Genomic DNA, 12,733 nt, shown 5'->3' with positions numbered 1-12,733 from the left:
TTACATTTATGTTAGTGATGAGAAAAGTGAGATACCGAGAGATTAAATACCTTGATCAAGATCATGTAGCTCATAAATATCATAGCCCAGATTTAAACCAGGAAGTCTGACTCCAAAATCCATGCTTCACGGTAATCATAGTCTGCTACATGGCTAAATTGCAAACAACATTGCCTGCCTGGATGTCACTAATTTAACCAAAAATTTTGAAATTACACATCTCTGGTTGTGCCAGAGTGACATGAACCACATTGAGGATGTCCTGCTGCAATATCCTGATTGGAGAGGGCATCCATTCCTGCGGGAAGAAGTGGCTCGGTTCCTGACCTACTACTGCAAAGCACCTGCCAGCCTTAATCCAGACAATGTGGTTGTTCTTAATGGCTGCTGCTCTGTCTTCTCTGCATTAGCCATGGTTCTGTGTGAACCAGGGGATGCTTTTCTCATCGCCACTCCCTTCTATGGTGGCTTCATCTTCAGCTCCTACTTGTATGCCAAAGTTAAACTGATTTGCGTCCACCTAGAGAGTGAGATCACCGAGGAGAACACCAGTCCTTTCCAGCTCACTGTGAAAAAGCTGGAGCAAGCCATGGTTGAAGCTAGACTCAAGGGGAAAAGAGTCAAAGGCCTCGTGCTAATCAACCCACAGAATCCTCTGGGTGGCATCTACTCCCAAGAGTCACTGAAGGAATACCTGGAATTTGCCAAGAGGAATTACTTGCATGTGATCATAGATGAGATTTACATGCTCACTGTGTTCAATGACTATCTCAAGTTCCACAGCGTGCTGAGCATAGAAAGCTTGCCTGACCCCAACAGGACCCACGTGATCTGGGGAACTAGTAAGGATTTTGGCATCTCTGGCTTCCGCTTTGGTGCTCTGTACACCCACAACAAGGATGTGGCCTCTGCCGTGTGCTCCTTTGGCTACCTCCACAGTACCTCTGGCACCGCCCAGTACAAACTACACCGCGTGCTCCAAGACAAAGAATGGATCAACACAGTGTACCTGCCGACTAACCTCTCACGGCTCAGGAAGGCCTACAATTATGTCACTGGTCAGCTGAAGCTATTGGGAATCCCCTTTCTCAGTGGTGGTGCTGGCCTCTACATCTGGATCAACTTGAAGTCGTACCTAGAACCATGTACATTTGATGAAGAACTGGCCCTCCATCAGCACTTTCTGGACATGAAGGTGATGTTATACCGTGGCAAAAGCTTCAAGTGTAAAGAGCCTGGCTAGTTCCGCCTCATGTTTGCAGAAAAGCTTCCAACGCTGGAAGTGGCCATGCAACGGTTGCACAACACCTTACAGATTCAGAAACAGATTCAGGAACAGAAACAGATAGAGAAGATGCTGGCGGATGCGTCTGTTTCCTAGCCTCCGGCTCTATCCAATCATGTGCTTGGGTTGGGAGGGGCGGTGTGAAGACTGGGGTCCTGAACTGTTACTATGACTAGGCAAACAGGCTCCTCCTCGAACGGTCTTACCTGACCCATCATGAGCCTCTTCGAGCTAAGCATCTGCCATCTTTAGAAGCTTTGCCTCTTTTACTCTTTGCTTTTATACCCAAAATGTTTTTATTGGGATCAGGATGGGAAGGTGTGGAGGTACCTAGATGGATAAAGGGAGTTGCCTGGATACCTATTTTAGATGGGTTTGGTTCTTGTGTTGATTATCTAATAAATTCCATATTCTCTTAAAAAAAAAGAAATTACACTTAGTATCCTTGGGAGTGGGCATTTGGTCTAGCAATGAAGACCTTTGCATGCTGTAGTTGAAATGCCTGGATTAATGCCTGCCTCTGGCTCCTGTCTTCAGCTAGGAGGTAACAGCAATGCCTCAAGAAATTGAGCAGGGGCACAACAGAGGGGAGCTTTCTCTCTCTCTCTGTGTGTGTGTGTGTGTGTGTGTGTGTGTGAACCTCTTTCCTTCTTTCTCTCCCTCCCCCCTTCTTTCTCCTTACTGGCTTTCAAGTAAATAATTTTGTTTGAATGAAAAAATACCCAAGAATATATCAGACATGAGTCGAGTGGCAATAATATTTCTTAACCTCATCTTTCATGGTAGAAATCAATCTATAATGGTTGAAATGGGGGGAAATCAGTACATAATAATATAAATTGCTATTCAAAATGTACAAGCAAATAAAAGAAACAGCTAAAATAACTTGGAGAACTGGATTTGGAGATGGCCAAGGGAAAAGCAGTACACTTATTCTTCAAAAATACTGATTTTGAAGTAATACTAAATTTTTAAACTCTGAATTTACATTTCTTTAATTAAACAGGAAGTACAAATGTTGGAGAAAGGGAGGGATGGAATTCTGGACCTGCAGATACCTAGAAGGCAGAAGCCAGGAGTCTGACAGCAGGTGGGCAGCAGGCCACAAGGTAAGCACTGCTGAGCACAGTCCTCCCCCTGGGGGCCATACCTTCTGTACCAAACACCTCTCCACAGTGAGCGCAGAAGAAGTGCTCCGGGTGCCAGGTCTGGTTCATCGCTGTCAGCACTTTCTGGAAAAGGAACACACAGCAGTTATCAAGCATGACCCATAAGAGCTCCACGAAAGCTTGACGAGGGGTGGGAGGAGGACTGTACTCACATCCAGGATGGGAGCTGCGCAGTAGGCACAGCGTGGAGAGAAAAGGTGGTGGTAGTCCTTGGGGCAGTAGGGCAGGCCGTTCCGCTCAAAGAAGGGATTGCAGCCGATCTCCTCCTTGCAGTGAGAGCAGATGAAGTGCTCCGGGTGCCAGGACTGGCCCAGGGCATGGATCACCTAGGGGATGGTGGCAAGCCTGACTCAGGACCACAGCTGAGTGCTCCAGGCTTACAGAGGACACTGTATTCTGGGTAAACCACACTAGAGGTTTGCTACTCTGAGGTTTGTGAGTATAAGAGTGGCTGTCTTCCCAATGATCACTCTGCCCAGAAACCTTCACTTTACTGCCCCCAAGGGTGAAAGAACAGATGGAACCCCAGGAATAGCATAAGCAACAGTTTGGGTTTCTCTAAATACCTCACCTCATGCTACACAAAGGTTCAAGTCTCAAAGCCCTTTGTCTTAGCTACACGAAGGGTGAGACAGAGAGTCTGAGGCTGAATCCAGCTGGAATTTGTCAGCCATCAGCTGAGACTGGCAGTGCGTGGATAAGAGGAGTACTCCGTGAGAAATCCCTCAGCGGAGGCCGAGCAGTCCTCTGCACTTACAGATCATTCTCTCCAGGTTTACCACCAGTTCTTTCTCAAACGTGGACATGTCAGTATGCATCTCTGATCCTCGAGTTTCCCATTCTTATAGAAGAAACATCAATAGTTTCCTTGCAGGGCTGATGTGATGATTACAGGAGGGAACACTGGTAAAGCACTTCCCTCAATGCCCACACAGCACTGTACGCAACCACTACTAACAACTACTGAAAAGCGCTGGAGAATAAGGAGAAAGAACAATCTTGCAGTAGGGGAAGGTGGACACAGACACGCGCAGAACCCACAGGGCCGACATCTCTGCCCCTCCCACCTTTCCAGCAATGGGTTTCTGGCAGGAAGCGCAATGGCCCTTGGGCACTGTTGGGATCCCAAGGTCCTGCAGTTCCTGCTCCAAACCCCCAAGCATTGAGTCCAAGGAAGTGTTGTGCTCCTGCTTGTGTTCCTGCTTGTCGGCTGCAGGTCTCTTGCCAGCATCTGCTTTCACTGACACCTGATACAAGGAAAGAACCATGAAGAGAATCAGTCTCCACGCACTCCACTCTCACGGACATTTTCTACCAACTCTCCATGCTTCCCTCTACTGACTGGCATTCAAGTCACTCCCTAACCTCCTGCCAATACATTTACACCAATGAAAACACTTTCACTCTCTTCCTTCTCGAGCTGAATGGAATGTGACTCACCTTCCGCTATTTGTAACTCTTCTCTGACCACAAGAAATTGAGTGTACTAGGAAGATAGTTATTCTAGCTATTAGGATGACCTCGGGTCAACTTAGTTTCATCTTCCTTTTATTCCTTTATTCCTTATTATTTGTTGGACACTAGCTTGTTAATCACTGCTCTGTGTGCTCAGAATGAAGCATATTACAAGCCAGGCCAAGTGCGTGCTTCAACAGAATTTGCATTCTATGGGTAATAGACAACAAAGAGGTGGTGCAATCTTGGGTGGAGGTAAGTTCCATATAAAGATGGAAGTGACAGAAGATAAGATGGTGAGGAAGAACTGATCTAGATGCAGAGAGTCAAAGAACACATTTCCTTCTTTGTATTGGAAAGTCAGGTTTAAGAGAAAGGCGAGACAGAAAGATCTTCTGTTTGCTGGTTCACTACCCTAAGTGTCCACAATGGCCAGAGCTGAAGCTAAGCTGATCCAAAACCAGGAGCCAGGAGCTTCTGGATCTCCCACTCGGGTGCAGCATCCTAAGACTTTGGACCATCCTCCATTGCTTTCCCAGGCCACAAGCAGGGAGCTGAATTAGAAGTGGAGCATCTGGGAACAGAACTGTTGCTTATCCAGGATCCCGGTGCATGCAAGACAAGGATTTTGTCACTGGGCTATCAGGCTCGGCCCAAAAACACATGTCTAAGAAGTGATATTTGAGATATTGGAATGATTATGAAGGAACCCAGAAATACTGATGTTAGCAGAGCATTCGAGAGGGAGAGAGTGCCCTGAGGAAAGAGATTTAATATTTTAAAAAGAAAAGTCAAGGGACTGGTGCAGTAGTGTAGCAAGCTAATCCTCCACCCAGAGCAGCAGTATCCTAACTGGGCACCAGTTCCTGTCCCAGCTCCTTCACCTCCAATACAGCTTCCTGTTTATGGCCTGAGAAGGTAGAGAAGGATTGTTCAAGTCCACAGGCCCTGCACCCACGTGGAAGACCTGGAAGAGGTTCCTGGCTCCTGGTTCCTGGCTTTGGATTAGCTCAGCTCTGACCATTGCAGCCATTTGGAGAGTGAGCCTGCGGATGGAAAAGCTCACTCTCTGTATTTCTTCTTCTCTGTAATTCTGCCTTTTGAATAAAATTAAATCTTAAAAAAAAAGAAAAAGAAAGCCAGAGGGTTAGAGCAGATGGAATGAGACTGAGACTGAGCACGGCAGGAGACGACACAGAGAGAAGCCAAGACCACAGCACACAGCCACCCTCCGGAAAACACTTGGGTTTTACTCCAAGGTGATGGGAGCCACGAAAGGATTTCAAGCAAGAGAGTCAAAACAACCAGATTGTTCGTATCAACCCTGGAACAGGGAAGGAAAGATTAAGTGCTGAAAGTCAGAGTGGGGACTGCTACACAAGGACCCGGGCCAGTGTGACAAGACAGTGTTAGGTACCAGTCAAGTGAGACTTGCCAACATGCTGCCTTTGTTTAAGAGAAATTCTAACACAATTGTTGAAAAGCATTCCTACGGAGATCATCAGAAATATGCCTAACTTGCCCTTCAGCACCCTGTATGCTGATCCTGGCTCTCTTTTTGCTATCATCTACCTAATACTTTTTGGGTTAGAAAACTACAATGCCTCTCCATTGCTCCCAGGTTTGATCTAATCACACAAACCCCCAAAACCTCCCATCCACTGCCCTCACTTCACCTTTCCAATCTCATTTTTTTTATTATGCGGTTAAAGTCCTTCCTTGTTTAAAGACAGCCAAGTTCACTACAATTTTTGAAAACAACCTGTTACTGTCTGCCTTTGGGCCTCTGACTATCCTGCTTTGTCTGTGTAGAATAATTTCATGTTATCTCATCAATTAAAATGCTCATTTCCCTTCAAGGAATTTTGATAATCTGAACATCTCCTTCCTCCTCTAGCATATAATGTTACCTTCAAGAGGTTCAACAGGTCAATGTCTGAAGGACCTGAAATGGTGACTGATGTTGAGAAAAGCAGCTGGGAAAACGCTACAATGTTTCTATAAGACTTTTAAAAGTTCCTGGAAAATCATGTTATAAAGAAACCATACATGGATTTTGAGACTGTCCAGGCCTGCTGAGGTCTTGGCCACACCTTCACTGCCCACCCATTTCCTAAGAGACCACCAATGGGGAACCTCTTACTGTAGGTTCCCGCCCAACATGGAGGGGTGAGGGAATGCTTAAAATCCCAGGACCCTTCCTCAGACCTCTGGTGTCTCTCCCTCCTCTTAGGAGAGGCACCCCACCGCCCAGCTTTCTCTCCTTTTCCCCTTCCCTCTCTCTTCCCTGCTCACCTGGTCCTTTCGTAAATAAACTTTTCTGTCTGCAACAAATTCTCAGCTTTTTATTTCTATATTAACCTGAGGAAAGAACCCACCAGGCATTTCTGATAACAGCTTCACAATTTTTTTAACCAAAATGTACTTTTTATTTTAAAATTTTTTTGTTTTTACTTATTTGAAAAGTAGAACAGCAGCAGAGAGACTCGGGGACTAATTTTCCATTTACTGGTTTGCTTCCTTAATGTCTGCTACAGCTGAGGCTAGATCTATTTGGGTCCCCCGGATGGCTTCAAGGACCCAAGCACTTGGGCCATCACCTGTTGCCACCCAGGGTGCTCACTATTAGAAAGCTAGGTTGGAAGTGAACTTGAAACTCAGACCCAGGCACTCCAGTACATAAATGTGGCATCCTAGGAAACCCCTTAGTTGCCTGCTTCAAATTTATATTTAAATTAACTAATGTATTTATTTGAAAGGGAAGCGGGTGTGAAGAGATACACAGAGAGAAGCATCCCACCATCTGGAGCGCGGATAGTGCTGGGGCAGATCCACGGGTGGATACTGGAAACTCTACCCAGGTCCCCTGGATCCCTCACTGCTACCTCCTCCCAGGCTCTGCATTAGCAGGATGCCAGAGGCAAGAGCCAGACTGTGAATTCAACCCAGCTGCTCTGATGGGGAAGGCAGACACCTTAGCTGCTAGGCTACAGGCCTCTGCCCCAGGGACTTTCTGAAATATCTCATCTACATCAGTATCACCTGGCTTGTGCATTCAGCAATACTTCTGAATAGCAATATAAGAAAAAGATCTCTGGAGGGCAGATATTTGGATATTTGGGAGCCAGGACTAAAGGGAAACAATCCAGTTAAACTTCACCTGAATTGTTTTTTTTTTTTCTTTTGTACAATGTGAACAGATAGCTTATTCCAAAAACAAAGTTCCTTTCAATTTAAGTTTCAGGCATATACAAAATCAGTCAGGAAACATGCTGCAAGCAAATCTCCTGAGTAGTCTGAGTATGGGACATGCCAAGGTTAGCCACAAAGATGAGGTCCTCACCATCCCAAATCACACATATATTTACACATTGCCTTTAAATGATTTCATACTTCATGAGTGTGTGTATGTCAGATGTTCTAACCACATCTAGGAAAGCAGGATTCTCTTAAACCCATTTACCTTATTCCCACGCCCTGCGAGACCATGTGAGTTTGCCAGGCTAGAGAAAAGGAGGCAGATGTCATCCCAGCATGGGCTTGGAGCTCCGCATTCTTCCCACTGCCAAAGCCACACTGTGGTCTCCCTTGCCCTGTCGCGGCTTTCTCTGAGTCTCCTCGGTCCTACCAGGCCAGGTCTCTTTATCAGTTCTAGCCCATCAGCAGGAAGATGCCCATGTCCTCAAGGCCGCTCCAACTGAAAGGACCTCTCCGCTCTTCTCTAAGTCTCACCCACTCGTTCAGATACCATAATCACCCATTTACACCTCTAATAAAGTCTTCATAACTTCTCCACATCCCTTTTGCATGCTTTAAATATTTTTTTGAAAAAAAACCTATATTTGGGCCCGGTAGCGTGGCCTAGCGGCTAAAGTCCTCGCCTTGAAAGCCCCGGGATCCCATATGGGCGCCGGTTCTAATCCCGGCAGCTCCACTTCCCATCCAGCTCCCTGCTTGTGGCCTGGGAAAACAGTCGAGGACGGCCCAATGCATTGGGACCCTGCACCCGTGCGGGAGACCCGGAAGAGGTTCCTGGTTCCCAGCTTTGGATTGGCGCACACCGGCCCACTGCGGCTCACTTGGGGAGTGAAACATCGGATGGAAGATCCTCCTGTCTCTCCTCCTCTCTGTATATCAGCCTTTCCAATAATAATAAAATCTAAAAAAAAAAAAAGAAAGAAAAGAAAACCTATATTTGCATTCTTTAAATGGTACAGAGGCTTTTATCATATTATCTTTTGTACACAAATAATACTGTAGCACAAACTTGACCTTTTCCAATGAATTAAATTTGATATGGAAAATGAATGTCAACTTTAGAGAATTCTTAAGGAGGAATGAAAAGTTGAGTTCTACGGTTGAATATAAACCAAAATGGAAATGTCTATGAAGAAGTCACAGGTTGTGGTTGAGAACCTGCATTTTACTAGTAACATATTGGTTAATTGGGCCCGGCGGCATGGCCTAGCGGCTAAAGTCCTCGCCTTGAATGCCCCGGGATCCCATATGGGCGCCGGTTCAAATCCCGGCAGCTCCACTTCCCATCCAGCTCCCTGTTTGTGGCCTGGGAAAGCAGTCGAGGACGGCCCAATGCATTGGGACACTGCACCCGCGCGTGGGAGACCCGGAAGAGGTTCCTGGTTCCCGGCTTTGGATTGGCGCGCACTGGCCCGTTGCGGCGCACTTGGGGAGTGAATCATCAGATGGAAGATCTTCCTCTCTGTCTCTCCTCCTCTCTGTATATCCGACTTTCAATAATAATAAATCTTTAAAAAAAACATATTGGTTAATCAATACCATGTCAATTAATGCCATAATGTTGTAATTGGTTGGAAATATTATGTTGGGGCTTTTAATTGATTGGGATAATACTTTGCTGGCTCTACCTTCTTCACCAAGAAACTATTGAACTTACCAGAACAATAAGATGCTGGACTGTATGCTTGGTAAATACCTCCAATGAAAGAATCTCAACTGAATTTTAACTATGGAAATGCAATAAGGTCAAGCAATCTACCGTGGGAGGAGGGTCTGGGGAGGGGTGGGGGTAATCCCAGTGCATATAAAAATGTACCACATAATGCAATGTAATTAATTTAAAAAAATAATGAAAAAGAACTTGAGCTGTGGTTATGCAATAAGGTGGAGGAATCCACCATGGTGGGAGGGTTTGGGGAGGGGTGGGGAGAACCCAAGTATCTATGTAACTGTGTCACATAATACAATGTAATTACTGAAGTTAAATAATAAATAATTAAAAAAAAAAATAATGAAAAAAAAAAGAAATTTCAAAAAACAAAAAGTTGAGTTCTGTGCTGAGCAGCTCATGTCCCCTATGTGCTGGGGGCTTTATCCCTAGCATCTGCACCCACCTTGGCCTGCATTTCACTCAGGTGGGCCATGAGCTCATCCAGCTGGGCAGCTGCTGAGGTTTTAGCAGGTGGTGGTGACTTCTTCGGCTCCTGGACCTCACTACAGAGGAAAAACAACAGAATCACACTAATGCATCAAAACCCAAGCAAATGTTAAGCCATGTACAAAATACCAGAAGACACACAATGTTCCCTCTCAACTCTTTAGATGTGAGTGTAGAACCAGGCACAGAGTATTTTAAAAACAGGTGCTGACTGAAAATCTGATCAGTGTGTTTCTATCCTTTTTCATTTTTCTCTGGTCATCTCAAAAAGGTTAATCAGTATCCTCCAAAGCACGGAGGAAAGTACTGGACATGCAGTGCGATGAGCCATCCACTCCCAACTACCAGCTGCAAAGCAGCCTCTGAAAAAGCTTTTGAAACCACAGCTCTGTGTTTGATTTTAACAGCATTTTAGAAGTTAATGCAACATTGGCCCCAGACTCCGCTGAGCCATGTGGTATGGGGGTCCTGCAGATTGGTCAGGGAGGGCATATTTGACAGGTGTGGAATAATTTCTGGGGGTTTCCATAGACCAGGCCACTACACTTGTACGTATTCAAGGGAGCTGGAATGGGGTACCTTATAAGGGGAATGTGTAGGGCATGTCTGGGACAGGCAAAGGCACCTGCCCACATAGGAGATCTGTGATGGGCTACGTACCTTAGCCTGCCACTACCCACCAGCACACCAGAGCTTGGGGCTGGGAAGCAAGCCACACAGTACGCCACAGCATCTGCCAGCATGTGCTGGGGGAGGAGGTGGGCCATGCTGGGATGGGCTGCAGCACCCATCACAACATGATAGAACTGGAGCTGGAAGCAGATTCTGTAGGGGATTTGTAGACTCACCTCTGCTAGAATGTAGCACCCTCCAGTGTACATGAGAGCTGGGACTGGTGATGGGCTGAGCAGGGCAACACCACAGAACACACTGACATTCAAAAGAGTTGTGGCTAGCAGCAGGCCAGACTGCATAAGGCTGCAGCAGCCACCACCACTGCCCCTATGCACAAAAGAACTGGGTCCAGGAGTGGGACAGGCTGGGTTAGGTCACAGCCAAGGCCAGGACTGGGGAAGCCCACCTACCAGGCTGGGCTGCAGCAGCCACTGGTTTGCATGTAACACAGGGCTGGAAACAGTTCTGGTAGGGGAACTTTGGGGACTTTCCTGCTAGGCTTTAGCTTCTATAGGTGAGCAAGAGAGCCAGAGTTGGGGATGGGCCAGGTCAGACAAGGCTGCAGTACGAGTCAACATGTGTGTGGGCTAGAATGGGGGCAGATCAGTGTGGTCCAAGCCACAGCACTCACTGGCACACACAAGAGCCAGGAAGTGGTAGAAGACAGCCAGGCTAGGCCATAGCAGCAGCTGCTGGTTCATATGAGAGATGGAAATGGGGTCAGGTCAGACTAGGCCAGGTTGTAGCATCCACCAGCAGGTGCCAAGACTGGGGCAGGCTATGCCAGGCTGGGCTGCAGAACTCAATGGACACAAGAATCAAGCCTGTGAACAAGCCTGGTAGGGGAACTTTGGGGACTCTCCCACTAGGCTGTAGCTCCCGCTGGTAAGTACAAATTCCAGGACTGAGGGTGGGCCAGGTAAAGCAGTATCAGTTAGCATGTATGTGGGCTGGTTCTGGAGGTGGGGGGAGGTGGGGCAATCTGGGCCAGGCCATAGCATCCACTGGTATATGCAAGACCCTGGAAGGGGTGGGGCTGGGCCAGGTTAGGCAGCAGCACCCGCCTGCTCACATGAGAGCTGGAACTGGGAGAATGCCATGACAGGCTGAGCCGCAGCACACGTGAGATCTAGGGATGGGAGTGGGCCTACTGGGGGAACTTGGGGAACTCCTCTGCGATTGCAGCTCCCTCCGGTGAGAGCAAGAGTGGGACTGGAGACAGGCTGGACAAGGCAAGGCTAATGTGAGTTGGGGCTGGGTGTGGGCCAGGATAGGCTAAGCCACAGCACCCAATGGCACATGCAAGAGCCAAATGGGGAGCGAGACAGGCTGGGCTAGACCACAGCAACCTCCAGTTCACATGAGAGCTGGGGCTTGGGGTGGGCCAGGCTGGGCTAGCTGTAACAGTTGCCAACACACAAAAAACTGGGGTGGGGGATGAGTCTGGTGGGAGGTTTTGGGATCACCCCAACTAAGCAGCAACACCTGCTGCTGCGTGCAAGAGCCAGACCTGTGCCAGGGAAGGGCTAGGAAGCAGCAGCTGTAGGCCTGCATGAAAGATGGGGCTGGGGGCAAACTGACTAGGCACTTGCTTCTACTGGTTTATGCACTGGCTGGTGCAGGAGACAGACTGAACCTGACCCTGTACTACGTGGAGCACCTAAGAGTCTAGTCTGAGGCCTCCCATGTGAAGCTTCCTCAGGGACTCCCCAGCTAGACCCCTGGATTCAAAATCCTGGCCTTGGGGAAAATCACAAGTTATGTGGTCCAACCTTGGAGTACAAGTGTCAGGACTGGGCCTCCTCACTTGCTTATGCCCATGTGATAGAGAACACACCCAGATGCTCACAGAAGAGCTGACAGCCAGATCATCTAGCCAAGAGAGGCCGTTGTGTATCTCACCAAAAGGTGGAAAGCAGAAGTTAGACAACTCTCCTGGTCACACTTTGCAGCAAATGTCTAGGTCTACGGAGACACTGAAGTAGACCTGGTGAGCCAACAGACTTTAGAAAGATTTTCTCAACCTTGGTGAAATAAAGCCGACAATATCTCAGAACTATCAAAACCACTCAAGCAGCACCCTTGGAACATTCTTCCCCCAACATCAGGGTCTCTAGAGCAACATGAAATAATCATCTCTATTTCAGGGAACTGATGTTGTTTGATAGCAAAGTCCCCCACTTCCCTCTACCCTGCAGACTCAGGAGGAGAAAATAAAAACATTTCACCCACCTTCCTCCATAGCTCTACCCTCCCCACTATGATCAGAGGACCACATGGGCATGCATCCCTCACAACTATGGAAACAATATTAGAAATAAAATAAAAATTATTTTTAAGATGTTAAGTCATAGGGCCCAGCCTAGCAGCTAAAGCCCTCGCCTTGCACGTGCTGAGATCCCATGCAGGCACCAGTTCTAACCTTGGCGGCCCTGCTTCCCATCCAGCTCCCTGTTTGTGGAAAGCAGTCAAGGATGGCCCAAAGCCTTGGGACCCTGCACCCAAATGGGAGACCCAGAAAGGCTCCTGGCTCTTGGCTTCACATTAGCTTAGCTCTAGGTGTTGCGGCCACTTGAGGAGTAAATCGGCAGACAGAAGATCTTTCTGTCTTCTTCTCTCTTTATATTTGCTTTTCAAAAAAAAAAAAGATAAATCTTCAAAAAAAGAAGTTAAGGCATAAAGTATTCTAACTCCTTTCAGTTACCGTCAAACATCAAACAAATAAATGAGAAG

The 12,733-nt window shown here is 47.2% G+C and overlaps 2 protein-coding genes across 3 annotated transcripts in view; one reads left to right on the top strand and one right to left on the bottom strand.

The window, feature by feature from the left end:
• Positions 1 to 1,381, top strand: part of LOC131480205 (probable inactive 1-aminocyclopropane-1-carboxylate synthase-like protein 2) — a 1,798-nt gene extending 417 nt beyond the window's left edge. The window contains 1 exon segment of the mRNA XM_058663481.1: positions 236 to 1,381. Coding sequence (XP_058519464.1) covers positions 236 to 1,381 — 1,146 coding nt within the window.
• The window catches only part of LPXN (leupaxin), a 54,725-nt gene that overhangs the window by 17,493 nt on the left and 24,499 nt on the right, over positions 1 to 12,733 (bottom strand). For both annotated transcript variants that reach the window (XM_058662995.1, XM_004585284.3), the window contains exons 4-7: positions 9,282 to 9,381; positions 3,522 to 3,701; positions 2,607 to 2,780; positions 2,436 to 2,517 (exon numbers count right to left, since the gene is read on the bottom strand). In XM_058662995.1, the coding sequence (XP_058518978.1) occupies positions 2,436 to 2,517; positions 2,607 to 2,780; positions 3,522 to 3,701; positions 9,282 to 9,381 (536 nt within the window). The remainder of the gene's footprint in view (positions 1 to 2,435; positions 2,518 to 2,606; positions 2,781 to 3,521; positions 3,702 to 9,281; positions 9,382 to 12,733) is intronic.

The sequence above is a fragment of the Ochotona princeps genome, chromosome 4 (genome assembly GCF_030435755.1).
Source record: "Ochotona princeps isolate mOchPri1 chromosome 4, mOchPri1.hap1, whole genome shotgun sequence".
NCBI lineage: Eukaryota > Metazoa > Chordata > Mammalia > Lagomorpha > Ochotonidae > Ochotona > Ochotona princeps.
Note: the sequence above shows the minus strand (reverse complement) of the source record. Positions and strands in the feature narration are given on the sequence as shown.